At 36.5% G+C, this 17807-nt stretch overlaps 1 protein-coding gene across 12 annotated transcripts in view; it reads right to left on the bottom strand.

Annotated features, from left to right (window-relative positions):
- GRID1 (glutamate ionotropic receptor delta type subunit 1) overlaps positions 1-17807 on the bottom strand; it is a 574706-nt gene that overhangs the window by 111028 nt on the left and 445871 nt on the right. For all 12 annotated transcript variants that reach the window (XM_090144797.1, XM_090144806.1, XM_031602451.2 and 9 more), the window contains one exon: positions 12632-12685. In XM_090144797.1, the coding sequence (XP_090000923.1) occupies positions 12632-12685 (54 nt within the window). The remainder of the gene's footprint in view (positions 1-12631; positions 12686-17807) is intronic.

Raw genomic sequence — 17807 nt, 5'->3', positions numbered from 1 at the left:
GTCACAGGGCTGCTCTCAGTACCTCAGAGTAAAGAACAGCCAGCAATTCATATCAATGGACTTGCCCTGTTTTGACACCAAGGCCTACATCTAGCAATGTGCCATCAGGGGAAGTGAAGCTGATGCTGTATTCTCAACATTCAAGAAAAATTATTTTTATCTGTAATGCTGAGAGTGAAATGACTATGGGGTTATAGTAATTACTTGTAATGGCTGACTAATACTGTAGCTTTGGCTCAGTTCTTCTTTGTTGATTTCCCATCATTTTTTAGGAATGCAAATTTTTAACTTTGTAGAAGGTGAAATTCATTGCATTAATGACAGACCAACTGGTGTGAAGTAAATACAGAAAATATACACTAACAGAAGTCAAAAGTTTCTAACACTCCATAACCCTGTAGAAGATCACCACAGAATTGTCTTGAGCTCTACAGAGTCCCTCCAGAAAGTATCTCTGGATTACTTTTCTCTGGTGCTGAGGGTGTCAATGCCACACACGTGTCTAAGCTTCTGCTACTGTGGTCTAAGGGAGCACCAGCTTTATGGAATACCTTTAATTCATCACTCTCTAGAGGCTGCATCCCTACAGACTGAATGACTGGAAACAGAAGATATCTTTTGAAAAAAGATAATAATCCGTAAGTTTAATTCAACTCATGCCACCTGTATTTTGCACTCTACACGTCATGAACATTTGTTATTTTTTAAGACATTCCATAACCTGCATCAAAACGCTTAACACAGAGCAGGTTGGTTCTCCTAAGTACATTAATCCGCGTTGTTCATACTCAGCTATGTGCATCAAGTGAATCCTGAACAAAAGAGCCTAGTCACTCTAAGAGACCCAGAACATAACTGGGCTAAATCTGACTCTCAAAGTGCTACATTTTCCTGTGTAGACAGCTGGCAGTAGCTAGAGGCTTTAATGCCTTAGTTCTGTATGTAATGCTAGGGCAACAACACTACAGCTGATTACCATTAATACCAGCAAATGATCTGCTCATATTAGAAACCAGGTTCCAGTTTTGAAATTTAAAAGGACAGTAAAAAAAGTTGTTGCAGAACAAAAGGCTCTGTGCGTGACCGCATTTCAGAGCTAGTGCTCTAAAAACTAAGGGTAACTATGAACCTCTCCAAACCGTACACATGATCCCCAGTAGACTGCAAGCAGTGTGGTACAGGGCATCTTAGGCAGTTCCTGGAGCAGAATAGTGGTGTGTGTGTGTGTGTGAACTGTGGAAGGCAACAGGAGATGCCATCCTGCTCAGCAGCAGATGCATTTCCCTTGGACTGGTGTCATGGCCACAGGCCTCCCCGTCATGTGGTGTTGGCAGACCCTGGGGCTCATTTCTAGAAAAACTCTGATTCTGGCTTAGCAGCATGTAAAGCTTTAAAGGTCACCTGTGCTCTGACTGTGATAAATAAGGGGGAAAAAAATAAAAAGCCAAGAAAGGAAATTTATATGTGAAGTTGTCTCTTACATTTATATCCACCAGGATAACAGCATATAATCTGAATATCGTTCTAGGTCTAGGTCTTGGAGTCATAAGGGAAAAAAGCATTTCATACTGATCTTATAATTAAACTCTACTTGTCTAGTTAATTTTTAAAAAATAATCTGCTTTTTTTTCCCCCCTGTATATGACATCACAGATTCATAGAATATCCCAAGTTGGAGTGTACCAGACCACACTGGTCAACCATGTTCAACTTCCATCAATCAGAACCCCCAGATCCTTTTCCATGGGGCTGCTCTCCTGCCTCTCGTTCTCCAGTCTGTACAGATATTAACACAGGGGTGCCCTATCCTAGATGCAAAATCTGAAACTTGCTCTTTTTTAAAAATCACACTAATCGCCCACTTGACAAATTTGTTCTGCAAGGCCTTTCTGCCCTTGAGGAACTAACAGTTCCTCTCAATTCAGTGTCATTTATTTAGTATACCTTGAGTACTTCATCCAAGCTGTTGACAAAAACATTAAAGAGATTTGGCCCTCTAAAATGAAGCCCTGCAGAATCCCACTGGAGTCTGGAGAGTCTGGCAACCAGCTTGACGTAACCCCATTCAGAATAATCCTTTGAGCTCAACCCTTCAGCCAACTGTTCACTCCCTGCATTATGATTTTGCTTTGCTACATGCTGGATGTTTTGTCTAGATTGATATTGTGAGAAACAGTATTGAAAGCTTTGCTGAAACACAAACAGACTGCAACTAGCTACTGGCTTCCCTTGAACAACTAGGGACTCAAATTTTCTGTGACAACTGAGCAAGCCATTTAATTCAGTCCTAAACCTTTATAAGCAACTATGCCCCGAATTTCCAATCTTGATCATGGATCATTACACATCACAAGACAGCACACTAATTACCTTTCATACCACGTGTGGACACTGCATTCTAAATGGATCTTATTGATCGGTTTGCAAGATCTCCTTACAAAATCCCATACTAAGTGCCCACTTTCTGGCTTTCATGATCCCATGATGTTACTGACTGTTACTGAAATTAATACAGATTATGGTTTTCGCTTGCTTCAGGGGTATGCTTTAAGGAAGGAAAGGAGCCTAACTATTGCCTAGCACCTCAAATAGCAAGTTGCAGCCAAACCTATAAGTATTGAATTTTTTGAATCAGGATGGAAGGAGAGCACTTTTCTGAAAAATAAAGGATGCTCTTGTATATATGTGCCCTTATGCTGGATTTTTTCTTCACTAAGGGACAGAATGTGGGTAGTCTAAATAATTCAGGTAGCACTTAAATATTTTGGTAAGTAAGCATCAGTATAAATCTGACTATTACTCCAGGCTATTAGTAGTTCTCAACATCCAACTCAGCACTGAAGAAGTATTCCTACAAACAGTTTTCTGTTCTTGTGGTACATTAATGACAGAGATCATTCTTCAAGAATTTGTGGCATTCATTTATCTATTTATTTATCTGCACATTAAGAGCTTGAGTTAGATTGTAATACCTAGCCACATTGCTCAGGGGAATATTTAAATTTGCTCTAGTTGTGCCCAACTATCATAACACAAATTGCAAAATGAGACAATTATGTTTCACATTATAATCTCTATTTTCCTAGAGGTAATAACAGAATATTATAAATTTTAATGACATTAATAATTTAAAGAATCAAAAGAGATACCAGAAAGAAGATCCCTAAGAAAGCTGGAGGATAAAACTGAATGGTGATGAGGACAAAGATGCTCACAGAGACAAGCTACAGATATGTGCCTTTGTAGTATGATCAATCCTCCTCCCAATGCACTACATGTATCTATAAATGGACACTTGTTCATACATTGCAAATCTAGAAAATATCTTCACAATAAGCTTGTTTTAAAACATCTCTGAAATTTTACTCTATAGATAGATTTATGAAACCTTAACATTATGTTGGCTTCCCTGCATCTCACATGGACACACACACACACACGTTAATCCTTTAAGGAAGGATGTCATAGAAAACATTCTAATAGAAGTCTAATGACCACCTGTTCAATTTCCATCTTTGCTCTTCTCCCACAACCTCTTCCTTTTACCTGATGCCGATAAAATTTCCTACAGGTCTATTTCTATTTTCAAAGACGCCACAGAGAGCGTCCAGAATTCTTTCTCAGATTATAATGAGTGCCTATACAGTAAAAGCATGAAAAATGACAGTTAACCAAAACTGATCAAAAACAAACAAACAACTTGCCACTGATTTTAAAGCAGATTTCACTGATGAGAACTCACAATGACATACTCATCTAATCTTGCTCCTTGACTGTTTCAATGTAGTTCAACAGCATCTGAATTAGGTCAATTCTGAACCTTAGAAGTTACGTAGAGCAGAATGCAGGTGCATATGAAATCCAGTTTCAAACACACACATACATGTAAAAAAATGCTAAATATGCAGTTTTTTTCTATAGTGTCAGAGACAGTATTCAAAAAGAGAGAAAAAAGATTTCTGTCGGCAAGTTACAAATATAGATTTACCTGGAATAAAATTGGAATAAATTTAGACATGTAAATTACTAAGCTTTGAACTGAAATGTGTTATCTGCTAGATTTTTAAAAAGAGTCTTTCTAGTATTTTAGTCAATTTTTATAAATCTATACATTTTTCTGTAATTTCAAATGATTATGCGTATCATAGAATGCTTGCCCTACTTTCATTTCTGAATTATCACTAAAAATTCTGCTTTGTTCAAGCAAAATAGGCACAGGGAACCATGTTAGACTTATCTTCTTATTATCATAACAAATACAAATAGAATTGTGTAGACTGTTTCTTCCAAAAATCTTTTAGAACTTCTGCGTGTAGAGAATTATTGAGTAGAATTCCACATAGTCCACCCAAATAAAAATGAAGCCATAACAACTTCTAAATAGCTGTGGATCTGACTGTTGGCCACTCAAGAGGTATTACATAGGCATTTCTAGCCAAAAGGAGAAAGATTTTTTTCAAAGGAAAGTGGAAAATAAACACTGCATCCATATGGGATTTTTCTTCTGCGGTCAAAAGTTTCTCCAGGATTACTCTACAAGCTCTGCATTAGGCAACACTGTTCATCATGCATTATCTAATGTCTCAGTGCATGATATTGTTGGAGAAAAAGAGAGGTAAAGTAATTTGTTGAGACACATTTTATTTGATAATTGCTATGCTATTTTCTGCTCCTTCTCAACCTTTGAAAATATTTTATAGAGATCTCTATGTCATTATTTTCCTCTGGAAGAAGTGCCTTGATAATGGCTGAGAAGACATTCGATTTGATAAGCAAAAGGGATGAGTAGCTGTGGATATACTGAACATGTGTTACATAGAAAAAAAGAAAAGATAACTATTGGCAGAAATAGCTGCAGGGTAGAAATAGAAAGCACGAAATACATCGCACCAAGGCAGAAACAATGGAACACTTTCTCATTTCTCATATAACAAGCTGCCTCTTACAGAATAGAGAACTGACGTAGAGTCCACTGAAGAGGAAACATGTTTTGAGTGAATGCTCTGAAGGCAGAAGGAAAAAAGCATAAATAAAATAGAAACTTTTTTCTGTACGTGGTTCTGAATTATCACATGGCTTGAGTTTGAGAAATTTTTCTTTATCTGTTGAAGCTCTAGAAATTCAACTGCTGGCAGCACCACCGGCATCTCTTGAAATTCATCATCAGCCCGGAAAGAAAGTGTAAGGTTACTTGTTGTCTAAAGTTTGACTCACATTCAAGTGATGCAGTTAACCATACCTTCTGGATAACATCATCTCAACACAGCTTGGAGTTCTCCAAGTCCCTCAGCACTCTAACTTCCTGTATACAACTTCTTGCCACTGATAAAACCTGTACTGTTGTTTTGTTTTCAGTTCCTTTTACTACTACTCCTGTAGAAATCATGAAATATTTTCTTCCTTCTTCACTTCTCTCTTCTTCTCAATTCTGAGGGCTTCCTCTAACAAATATAACACCACAGATGGGAAGAATTTATCCAAATACTTTACAGTTGCAACTGCTTTAGTGGTTTGTCTGTATCCATAGCCTCAATTTTTTCAATTTCAAACTTTTCTTTGGATTGAAAACAGAAAACATCCAGAAGAAACTTTTTCTGAGACTTCACTTTTATTTTGCAGCTGAAGAAGAATTTCATTAATCTTTTAACAACTGAATGCTTAGCATTCCTATGGATTTAGAAACCTGCCTTTCTGCCATCCATCTTATAGTGCTACAAAGTAGCTTGGTTGATTTCTGTTTCATTTAAATGTGACAAATAATAGGACCTACTTTTTTCTTAGTGACAAAGAAATGACCCCACATTGAAGTGCAGAGCCAAGCTGCTCTACACAGCATAATACTATATCTTGAATCACACAATATAGCCATCCCCTGTGTAAGTCCCCAGGAACACACACAAACACTGAGAACTGTGCTAATGCATCTACCAGGACCATCAACAGTATGATTCCTTTCTCCTTTACAAAGTTTCATTCTGGCATCTTTACAACAGTTCACAGAAAAGATGCAATGGAAGAATGCAATATAGGCTTTTTCAAAGTAACAAAACGTTGCTTTATTAGAAAGAAATCCTCCTTTTCTTTTTTTTTTTTCCTCTAAGTGTTTTGCCATGATAGTTAATCACATGAATAGTTGATTATCAAGAGGAATTCTCCCTCTAGTACATTCCTTTTCAATAGAGTCCCATGAAATAACTCCATAATTTACATAGAAAGAAACCACTGTCACGACATTTCCACAGTTCTCCCCACAATTCCCTCAGTAATACTTGAGAATTTAGAAGTGAATATTGTGTGAATTTCAGCATTTGCTATTCCATGTGGCATTCATTCCACGTAGCCTATAGTCTGTGGAATGTAAAAAAAAAAAAAAAAAAAAAAAAAACCCACCACCACCAAAAATCTGTATAATAATAGGTTATTTTGTTTTAACAACAAAGACTCCTTTGCATCTGATCTGATGAGGACTAATCTGGACCAGCAAGAATAAATTAAATAGGAAATCAAAAAATGAAAACTGTAGTCAAGTGCAATCTCTAATCTTTGGTTTTCCAACTTATTTTTACACCTTATAATTAAATTTCTTTTTAAAGCACTTTAAAAAGTGTCAGTAATTTGTTAACACGCATCTTCCCATCGAAAGTAATAACAAATAAAATATATACATTTCAAACAACTGTTATCTAGATATAAAAGGTTCATTCCTGGCCAAGTCAAGTCATTGGAGCTATCTCAAACTTGGACCTGGTTAACAGAATGTAATCAAATGCAATCACTATGGCTTGCTCAGTAGCAAACTGGGAAGGACAGAGTTTCACGCTGACTGCAAATAAAATACGTGACATAGTTCCCATAAATTTCATATCTGTCAGCAAAGGTATTGAATAAACTTTTTGATCAGAAGTATAAGCAATGATTATTTGTATAAATAGGCATTGTCACACACATATTGCAATAAGAGATTTGAAAGAACCTACAACAGAAGGTGCAGATCTGAAAAGTAACATCTAGTGGTGTTCATAATGCAGTTGTGTTTGCATTATGATATATTTAGATTATCAACTATTTGCCAATACTCAATTTAATTTTTACTGCTGAAGATTAAATTGCATTTCCTTTATCTTTGCAGGGTAAACGTATTCTTCTTCTAACTATACATGTCTTACCACCATACATTTGCTTCAATTCATGATTTTCACAGGAGCTAAATCTAATTCTTTCAATCTTTCGTCATGAGTCATATCCTAACAAGCTTTCACCATGCTAGGTGGTCTCCCCCAGTTTTCAAAATTGTTCTGTATCCTTGTTTGTTTTACAGTATCTTGATCAAAACGTCCAACATAGTTCCAACAAGTCCAAGTTCATGTCAAGCAGTGCAAAATAATTGCCTCTTTTATATTACTGGACACATCTGTTGAAAGATTATTGAGAACTAAATCACAGCAGTATTGATTCATATTCTGTTGATAAACCATGATGACTGGAAGTTGCTCCAGCAGATGCTCAACAGCTATTTTGTAGCCAAAGTACTCAGCACTACACTGAATTTCATCTAGTGTACTGCCTAAATAAACTGGACTAAAACATGTTTTTATAACAGTATGGTTATAATTAATACTTTCTACAATGCAGATTCAACTAAGTCAGTCAAAATGCTAGAAACTCACTTGCCCTCTCCTTAGAAGTCACCTAACACTTTACCTTCTACTACATCCAACCTTTTCATATCACTTCTTATGAGTCACTTCACACCTCAACAAATCATTTTTCTGTTATGCCTTTGCATTCCTCCCTAGTTATCCATCCTTTTTTCCCTCTCCTTTTTAGTGGAATTCCTCTTTGATTTCAAGATCTGTAAAATATCCCCACTGAACTACAGTATCTTATGTCCTCACAGAACTCCACAGTGCTTTTGCCATACTATTTTCATTGTTCTATCTTTTTAAGAGCTTTACTAGTCCCCTAAACTTGTGAAGTTAAAAGATCTCTTCACTGAAGTCTATTAATCCAATTCTCACATTTTTCTCTTCTTCAGTGCATGTTACCATCTCACAATCGAATCCACAATAATTATTTTCTGACTTGATACTCCTAATCCATTCTTCCTTAGTCTAAACAAAATCTGAACGCATTACTCCTTAACATTTTATACATGTAGGAATAATGATCTCCATAGCAAGAAAGTGTGCCCTAACACTGCTTATTTCAGCTACCAGAGAAATTAAAATCCACCACTGTTACCATTTCTCATCCTTTGGACACTTCTATCAAAAACGCATACAGGTTGTCTTCTCCAGTGTATCTCTTTATATTTACACACAGCTATTCAACCAGGCTGACTCTCACCACTCCTCAGGTTCAGGGCTGAGGTATGTACATACTCCTGGTATGTACAGTTTGGATATTGAAACAATTGTTCCCAATTCAAAATTCTGACTAGTGATGAAAATTTGTTGCAATAGAAATGAAATAAAGGATTTGGTGAAACAACTCATTTTATTTAACAGTTAAGTTCAGTAGCTACTCCATTTCAGTGAAGAATGGTTGATTGCTTTGTGTATTTAATTGCTTTCTATATAAAAATAATGAATTTATGTACGTATGAAAGAAAAAAATCTGGAATCATAAATTTATTGATGTATGGGAACAAAATACTGTGTCTAACAATTCCTTTTTTTGATCCAAGCTCAGTTTTGCAGAAGAATTTATTTTGTATGCAGCCTTTATTTTTTCTCTCCCCTACTTGCAACAGAGAAAGTTTCCAAACCACAAAATGTCCCACAGAATAGGAAGCATGGCTTCTAATGGTATTTGTACCCCTAGACCTACTGCTGCTGCTAACAAAAAAAGCAGATGCAGACTCCTAGAGCACTGTTCCTTGTACAGCCACATACAAATTCAGTTTCAAGTATTGCTCCTGTGTTTCTCCCACAGACATATGCCCTAGGCAATGCACAGCATTTTCTCTGAATGTGCCAAAAAAGAGAAAGGGAGAACAAAAAACGTCAAGAGTAACCAGCAGAGATGCTTGAAGTCAGGCACCAAAGAGAAAGAAATGTAAGAGAAAAATAGAAAAAGAAAAAAGATGGAAAACAAACACCCTGAAAAGGAGGAGGTAAGGTCGGAGAGCATCTACAACTGTGTCACATTCATGCCAAAGAAAAAATAGCACGCACCTATCAAAGCTAGCAGGTCACTCTACCAACGTATCAAGCGATAAGTAGCAAAAATATATGCAAAATACTGGATTTGTTCTAACACAGTTTACTGCAGGTCAGAATTGATAATTATGGGCAACTGACAGTGATCAAAGTTTTTGGACAAGTTGCTGTTCTCAAGTGGTGTTTGCTTGTGCAAGGATTTATTTTTTTTTAATCACATACATTAGGGCTTCCAAAAAGCTAAAAGCATGTTTAACACAGAATTCAGATACAAGCACTACCAAAGTGCAAGAAATCATTTAGTATTTCTAGACAAATAAATGTAAAGAGGACAAAACAAATATAAAACACAGAGGTGGTTAGAAATACTCTCCCCCTTTCCCCCCCTCGAATCTCCACTACTTTCAAGAGCTCTGCAAGATTGAAACATGAAACATCTGAAGTGAGAAAAATCAGACATATTTCACAAACATTTATTTTTAAGACAGTAAGGTTCTTAAGACGTACTGGAAGATGAGGAAAAAGGCAAATAATGACTTGAAAGAGGACACAGAGGGAGCATACGGCCTGCAAAGACATCCCCATGTATTCTTCTATCCAGAAAGACTTGCTATGTAAGGTTGCAGCCTTCCAACCCATCAGCATTTTTTTTAGAGGTGCCTGAGTCCTTTTGTACCACCAATGGCACCCCAACTGAATGGATAAGTCAACACAGAGATTTAAGTCATTAGAAACTAAAAATGCAACCTCCTAGCAGCAGAGTACTAGAATTTGTGTATAACCCTAACACAGCACACATTTGTTCACCTGAAATATAATAAGCTTAACAGTTTTATGTTAGCTCAGTGGTGTTGCTTACCTAACAAAAAAGTGAAGGGATAAAATAAGTTGAAACTCTCAAATTTAACTCCTATTCTTGTATGTGGGACAGAGATTCACTTAAAAAAAAAAAAAAAACATAAGTCAAAAACTCACAAAAAACCCAAAAAAGATACAAATGTTTATTTGATTACCAATGCAGAAAAAAGTAGATTTAACTGAAATAAGATTTAAAAATTGATTTCTTGTAGAAATAGTACTGTACTATAAAGTCATTTTAACTATAGCCAGATAAGTCCAATGCAGCAAATTGTGAGATGAGTCTCAGTAGTATGTATGTTCAGTATCAAGCCCTCCAATGACTCCCTGGAATAAGGATAGCTTAAGGAACCCATGTGCTAGAATCCCACACTCTTTATAGAAGGAACTGTCAGTGGAAACAACTGTCACTGTATTCTCTTCCTATTACTGCCCCTTTGGGTCAATTAGCCCTATACCTCTCTCCTTCCCTGCAGTGGGATGATTAGGTCACACAGACCATAGGGTGAACAGATCTTCAATCTACCTGGGAGAGGGGAAAAAAAAAAAGAAAAAAAGAAAAAAAAGAGTGGCTCAGTATTAGCACTATTTTACAGAAATTGCACCTGGTTTGCTACACATGCAGAACTGCATCAAAAAAAGGCTGTTGGGAATTAAAAAGTTATTCAGTTCTGCAAATCACAGTGTCTATCAACATCCAGTAAAGGAACAGCTTGTTTTCCATCAAATACCCACAGAGTTCCCATTGATACTAGCTGGAAACATGCATGTGGAAAGCATAATAAGTTTGTCTTCTTGCTAGCATAGGGGAACACACACAACTAAGTAAGAAACAGGCCCTAAAGAATCCATCCTTCTACAGATACATCCATATGGATGCTTACATATTTTCTTCTTGCAGTAGCTCTAAGCACACAAAGATCAACACTTCATAAAATATTTGCAAATTTTCTCTAAAGAATCATAAAATGGCCTGGGTAGAAAAGGACCATAATGATCATCTGATCATAATGATGCTATGTGCAGGGTCGCCAACCACAGACCAGGCTTCCCAGAGCCACATCCAGTCTGGCCTTGAATGCCTCCAGGGATGGGGCATCCACAACCTCCTGGGCAACCTGCTGAAGCTTCACAAAGTTTAAGTACTTCTGCAGTTCTGTTTGAATTTAACTGCATTCTAAAGACATTTGTAATTACGTGCACTAATATTTTTCATTGACATTTATTTATAAGTCTATTTGCAGCAACAAGTTCCCCATACTTTTTAAGTTGCAAGGAAATTTGCTTTTTAGCTTAGAATTAGTTTTTAGTTTAGATCTGCATTTTGCTACCATAGCTTCCATATCCAGTCCAGAGAGAAAAACGTAAAACTTTTCAAAATAAGAGCAGACATCTTGTATAACACGTGTGTGTGTATGTAAGCACATGTTTGTGCATAAATGCTGAAGGTTTTTATTTGTGATGTTATAGATTCAGGCTTCACGAAGTGAGCTTTAACACCTGAAGAGCAGAAATAGCAAATTCATGAACACTCCCTCTCAGTCAATGCTCAGGGAAATACACACTGTTATCTTTATGTGAATATAAACACTGATTCTATGGGCATCTTGCTGGTATTTTGTAGTGGATCATTACTGCAGCTAACAAATCAGGAAGTACATAAATGTAACGTGGCCTAGAAAGAATTTATAAAGCCTTTATAAGCAGAGATTTCACACTCTCCTCACCCTCATATTTAATTACAGTGCTTTCTAGTGCCACACAATTCACAGTTACTATTAAAAGTAATCTATTCAAAATTATTAGCTAGGTGTAAAGAACGGAATGAGATATTAAACAAAGGAATTGGATATTAAATTAAAGGTTATGCATTCAAAATATAAAAATAAAAGTGAACACAGATCTTTTAACTTAGATATTATGCTACCCTCAAACAAATCATTACTGAAAGCAAAAGCATATAAAACAATGCAATTTAGTTTCAACAGTGAGTGATTTGTAAATGATTATATATGGTACAAGATTTCAAGCTTTCTCAGGCTTTTTAAATACAAGTCTGTACTCATTCCTATTAGGGCATCATGGTATTAATCTAAAATAAATAACCAGAGTAGCAGGACAGGATACCATTTGCTGCAGAGAGAAAATCTCTCATTTTAAATCTGTGCTATCCTGGAACTTAGCCAAAACACCAACAAAATTCTGCTCTACAGAAAGCCAGCATGTCATGCAAATGCATTCTCTTAACAAGCTAAGGCTGCACTCTTTCCTCTCTTGGTATCCGAGCACAGTTGTTCATAGGTGAGAAAAGTGAGATTCCGGCAGACACGAGTATTTATTCAAGGTGTATTTTGAGATGTTCTAAATAGATAATGGGGCAGGATCAACATGAAGGTAAAAATAGAATACTTGAAGGCTTCATTTTGATTTTTCATATGCAATTTGTATCAATTAAGTAAGACACGCAAGATACAACACCATGGAGTTTGCCTTTTGTACCATTCAAGAAGCAAAAATGTTAAGAGTACGCTCAGTTTGATGTACCCAAATAAGAAAACAAAGGATATTGATGAGTGAATATACCAAGCTCGGTTGTCTCTTGACTTTCTTACCTCATTTACGTAGACCCAGTGACTATCTTTTGATGCAAGGTTGGTCTCCACAGCCTAAAAAAAAATAAGAAGAAATATAATAAAAATAAATAAAACATGAAATATATTCCAAAGAGAATTTACAATGCAAGGTACTGTCACATTTTAGTTTGAATACTTTATTTTCCATTGGTATTGTTTCAGTATAGTACTTTCCAATTCTTTCATTGCTACTTGATTGAGAGGTACTTTATGAGTTGCAGTCACATTTCTCTGACTACTGCACCCAAACCAAAGTCCCATGTACCATTAAGATAATCTATAAATGTAGCACGAAGGCATACTGCATCATGGTGGTATATCAGTATGATAAGGGATCCTGTAATGAACAACTGCACTCAGAACATATGTGGTATGCATGTATTTTAGAGAGCTGTTTTGAAAGTAATGCCTCCTATTTTATTCCTTTGGCCCATGACATCAGAGTCAGTCATGGTGGTATGGCAGTAGAGATTGAAACTTGATGCCATGTGACAGATGACAGCAGAAGGGCAATCTGAAAGAACGGCTTTTGACATGGAAGGGTGTATGAATTAAAGGAATGTCACTGAATTTCTCTATGCGGAAAAGTGACATCTACTGACATTCATTGATGTTTGCTGAACATTTATGGAGACCAAGCAAACCATTTATGGATGTAAGCAAGAGAGAGGTGGTGGGTGGTGCATTTCAACAGAAGCAACAGTGGCTCACCTCCACTGGTGCAGATTTCTGCAAGCATGCAGGCTCTTGCTCATCACTGGAAAAACACATAGCTAAAGGTTGTGACTGTGTTGAAAAAGACTGCATTGTAGCTGAGAATTTGATCTACCAAAAAGTGCTATTGTGCTCTTTGTAGCTGTTGTAGCTATTGCTGCTTCTCATGGAGAGAAAAAGGAGGCATTACTTTCAGAGGGATATATACATAATGAATCCTAGTAGGCTGGTTTTCTTCTAAGCATGCCTCCCAAATATATTACTTCTGCCTTATTACAACTCTGTTTGTTTAACTTTAGTTAACCTATTTAATTAAAAACACCGCTCTGAGACACTCAAGAGACACTCGTATGAGTCATCCTCTCTTCACATTTAAGCAAGACCCAAGAGAAAGTTATGATTTGCATGGACACTTTTTCCAGTTTCCTGGTATGGACTTGGATAATGATTTCATATTATAAAGAAAAACAGTTCATCTAATCAGACAGCATATTTATCAGCCAACAGACAGCCCTCACGGTTCACTAGGAAGGTAAAACTGGAAAAGACCACCAGCACAATAGCCACTACTAGTAATGAGAATCTTGGCGGAAAGATCTGGTAATATACGTGGAAGTTCCCAGTTTCCCCCTATGTTTAACAGAGATAAGTTATTCTGTAGTGTCATAAAACTATATCAAGGATCAAGAGGTGTACACCACAGTAATTATGATATTGCTAATGTCCTGCTTAACACACAGTTAAACAACTATTGTGGATTCAGGTCACCTAATAAAATGAGACTGTCCCAGCACACACTTGTATTTCAGGAGGCAGTTCATTACACAAAATCAGTTTTTTATGTCACTGCATTTCTTCTTCTATGTCAATACTATCCATTTTATTGGGCAGATATTCTTACACCACGTTATAAATTGCCCTATGAATCATTGTAACGTACCTAGTTAAAAAAGACAAACACAAATGAACAAAATCCTTTTAAGTTACTGCTTTTTAACCTGGATAATTTCAGCACCATGATCACTCTTTGTGGCCTCAAAAACAACTGCACTGATAGGCTCTATATACTGTGGCTGGGCTGGAAAGGAACAGCATCAACAACCTTTCTCTCCAAACACATTTGCATAATAAGACACTCAGATATTTTGCATCAGATGGGATGAATCACCTTCTCTTATGACACTGACTCCAGATGACTGGCTGAACATAAACCCCCATGATTTACAAGGCTGAAGTGCAATGACAAGATATCTGTCTTTAGTATAGACAAAGGGAATACCTGATCCTAGCAAGAAAACAAAACAAAAGCTGGCTAAGCCAACATCAACATTTTTAACATCGCTCTTCATTAATACTGTGTTAAAAAAATACATGTAAATTACTTACTTAAGTAACAGTGTTTTAAAACAATACTTGTTATCCAGTCTACTTAAACAAGAGAAAAAACATTGGCCAATAAACAGATCTCAATCTATTTCTCACGTCCAGAAGGTGAAGAACTCCTTTAAAAAGACAAAAATTCTTAAAGAAAAAAATCAAAAAGAAGTCAAAGGAGAAAAATCATCACAGACAGGACACATTATTTCTCATCAGCCTCATAAACAGCATAATGGAGAATGAGAACTGCTAGAGACAAGATAATCCTCTCAGTACGCAGTGAAAAAATTGTCTCCTTTGTTTAATTGCCTACTTAGCATTTCTTTTAAATCGGCAAGAAAATTAAACGGACCCCTTAACTGAAGAATTGTAGCTGCTATGAAAGCTAATCCTAACAAAACTCGTAGATTGTCTCCCCATTCTTCCCTCTAATATGTTCTTCAGACAAAGCTAAAATAGCCCATATAGTAACGTACAGAGGAAAAACAAAGAGCTGCCAACATTAGGAAAGCAGAACTAAATAATGCTCAGGTACAGAGTTATTGCACTGGCTACGTTTTGCGAGTTATCTGCAACAGTGAGCGATTTGTATGAATAAATACTAAGTCGGGGGTGCTGAAATAGCCAGGGAATTTCAAATGAATTATTCTAACTCATTCTTCTGGGTTCACATATCTGGGCCAAGGTTTTTAAAAGAGATTGACTAAATTTAGGATGCTCAGAGTTTATCTTTAGCCAAAAGAGTGCTAGTCCATTCAGCACCCTGTGCAAAAGTCAATGGCTCTTCACTCTAGAAGCCTGAAACATTTAGAAACATAACTGCATTTAGAAATGTAACTAGAGGTAGGCAAGTTTAAAAGTCTATAAATATCTTCTGTTTAGAGCTGCGCTGTATCCCACGAAGCAGTACTCTAAAACCAGACACACTGAGAGGAGGAAAAAACCTAAGTTTCAAATTTTGAGCCACATTTACAGTCACCCTAAAGAACCCCTCCATATCCTAAAAGGAACGGCTGAAAGAGATCATGAAGATTTCAGCCTTCGAATAGCACTGTGCTAATAGCATTGGAGGTGTGTTCACTGCCAGAGGCCCACAGAAATTAAAGAGTGTGAAGACCAAGGTCTTAGACACCTATGATATCATAAGCAAATTCCTTCAGAATTCTCCAAATAAATAAATATTATATAAGTTCGTAATATATGTTGTTTCTTGTTCATTAGAAAGGAAAAAGTATCTATACTTGGGAGATTGCGGTCATTCATTTTTAATTAGAATTTCAATATTCAAGCTGTTCAACATCTTGTCATTTGCTTAAGCTTTTGGCTCAAATCACTTAGAATTCTCTACAAAACATCCTGAAAAACCTATTACAGCCTATTTCATAAATGCATCCTTCATTAAAGAAAGCAGGGTAGGAATCTCTCATTGCTGCAGCTGAGGAAAACCTCTGAAATAGATTGTAGCAGGATTAATTGCTAAAATATGGGTTCTTCGGTGACAAACATACTAATATATGTACAAAAACAGCTATTTCTTTACATACTGTCTATGTATAGAGAGTCTGAGAATAAATGAGAGATTTCTAATCTGCTTATGAGATAAACAGTACCCTGGAAATTAAAGTGCATCTACATTTCTTTAATCTTAGACCTGCAAGTAGCTTCCACAAATTTGGAAAAAAGAGGTGTTGAGAGACTACACATCTTTCTTCCTCCCCGGCCACATTTCAACAACCAAATGTTAAAATACAGAACCCAAACTCAAAGATTTAAATCTCAGCTGATGAAACACTATTCGCAACAACATATAAAAGATATGAGCAGAACTCTGCCAGACTGGGAAGAGGGGAAAGAGAGCAGTGAATGTAGAAGACTCTTAAAACAGGATCTGAAATCTCAATGTTTGTCTTTCGATCTTCTGTTTCTCCTTCTTTCCCTTCTATTGCTAGTGCTCTCTGCTGAGAAATTATAAACAATGTAAAAAATATATTGTTGATAAAAATGATCACAGATTTTCATGTAGACTGTTTGGTTTATTTTTAAATGTATAAATTGAAACAATACATTGCTAAAAATCCATCTGTTTTATTCAAAATATTCATGGAGAACAAATATTTACATTGCTTTGTAAAGGAAGCAACTCTGTTCATTAGTTGCAGAATTGAAGAGAGAAGTGAGAAAGGTTTGTAACAAATACAACAATGTTCAGAAAGAAAGCCATTCTGCAGAAAACAAAACAACCGAACCAGATGCAATTCATTCCTGACCTTTTCCAAAAATCTGAAATCAAGAACATTCCCAAGCAGATAGTGACAGGAAGTATCTGGCTGCTTTGCCAGGGTCAGCTCCTTAGCATTAAGAGTAAAAAGCTGGTTTGGTAGAAGGGAGCATGGAGATGAGTGTCCAGACACAACCTAGACAGTGAAAAGCAGATGAGTGTCCAAATGGAGAAGGGAAAATCATGTTTCAGTGACAGCTGAAGATGGCAAACACAAATAGTCCTGTTGTTTCTACAGTTCCAGAAGGAAAGGCTGCCACTCTGAAATTTGTGACAGAAAAGAAGCAGTGTGTGTTTTGCCAGGAAGGATATCAAAACAGGAAAGGATATTGTTCATTTTTTCACTGTAACGGTGGGGATAAAGAGCATCACAGCTTTCCAAGGGAAAAAAAATTAAAAAAAAAAAATCAAGTGAGAAGTGGTAAGTTCACAGTTGTAAAATCATTTGAAAAGTATCCTAAGAGACACTAAAAGAAAACAAAAGCAGAGTTTTAAGACTGATTACAGCTCGAAGTAGAGTGCAGATAAACCTGCAACATGGAGAGTCTAGCTTAGGAGCACTGACAGATAGAACAGGAAATAGACTAATAGAATATCTCAAGTTGGAAGGGTACCATACAAATCACTGAATCCAACTACTGGCTCCAAACAAGCACCACCCAAAAAGTCAGACCATATGACTGAAAACACTGCCCAGAATCTTCTTGAATTCTGGCAAGCTTGGTGCCGTGACCACTGTCCTGGGGAGTCTGTTCTGGCAGCAGATCACATTCTTCCCAATATCCA

The sequence above is a fragment of the Phasianus colchicus genome, chromosome 8 (genome assembly GCF_987193195.1).
Source record: "Phasianus colchicus chromosome 8, bPhaCol1.hap1.1, whole genome shotgun sequence".
Classification (NCBI taxonomy): domain Eukaryota; kingdom Metazoa; phylum Chordata; class Aves; order Galliformes; family Phasianidae; genus Phasianus; species Phasianus colchicus.
This window is presented reverse-complemented; position numbering and strand designations above follow the sequence as displayed.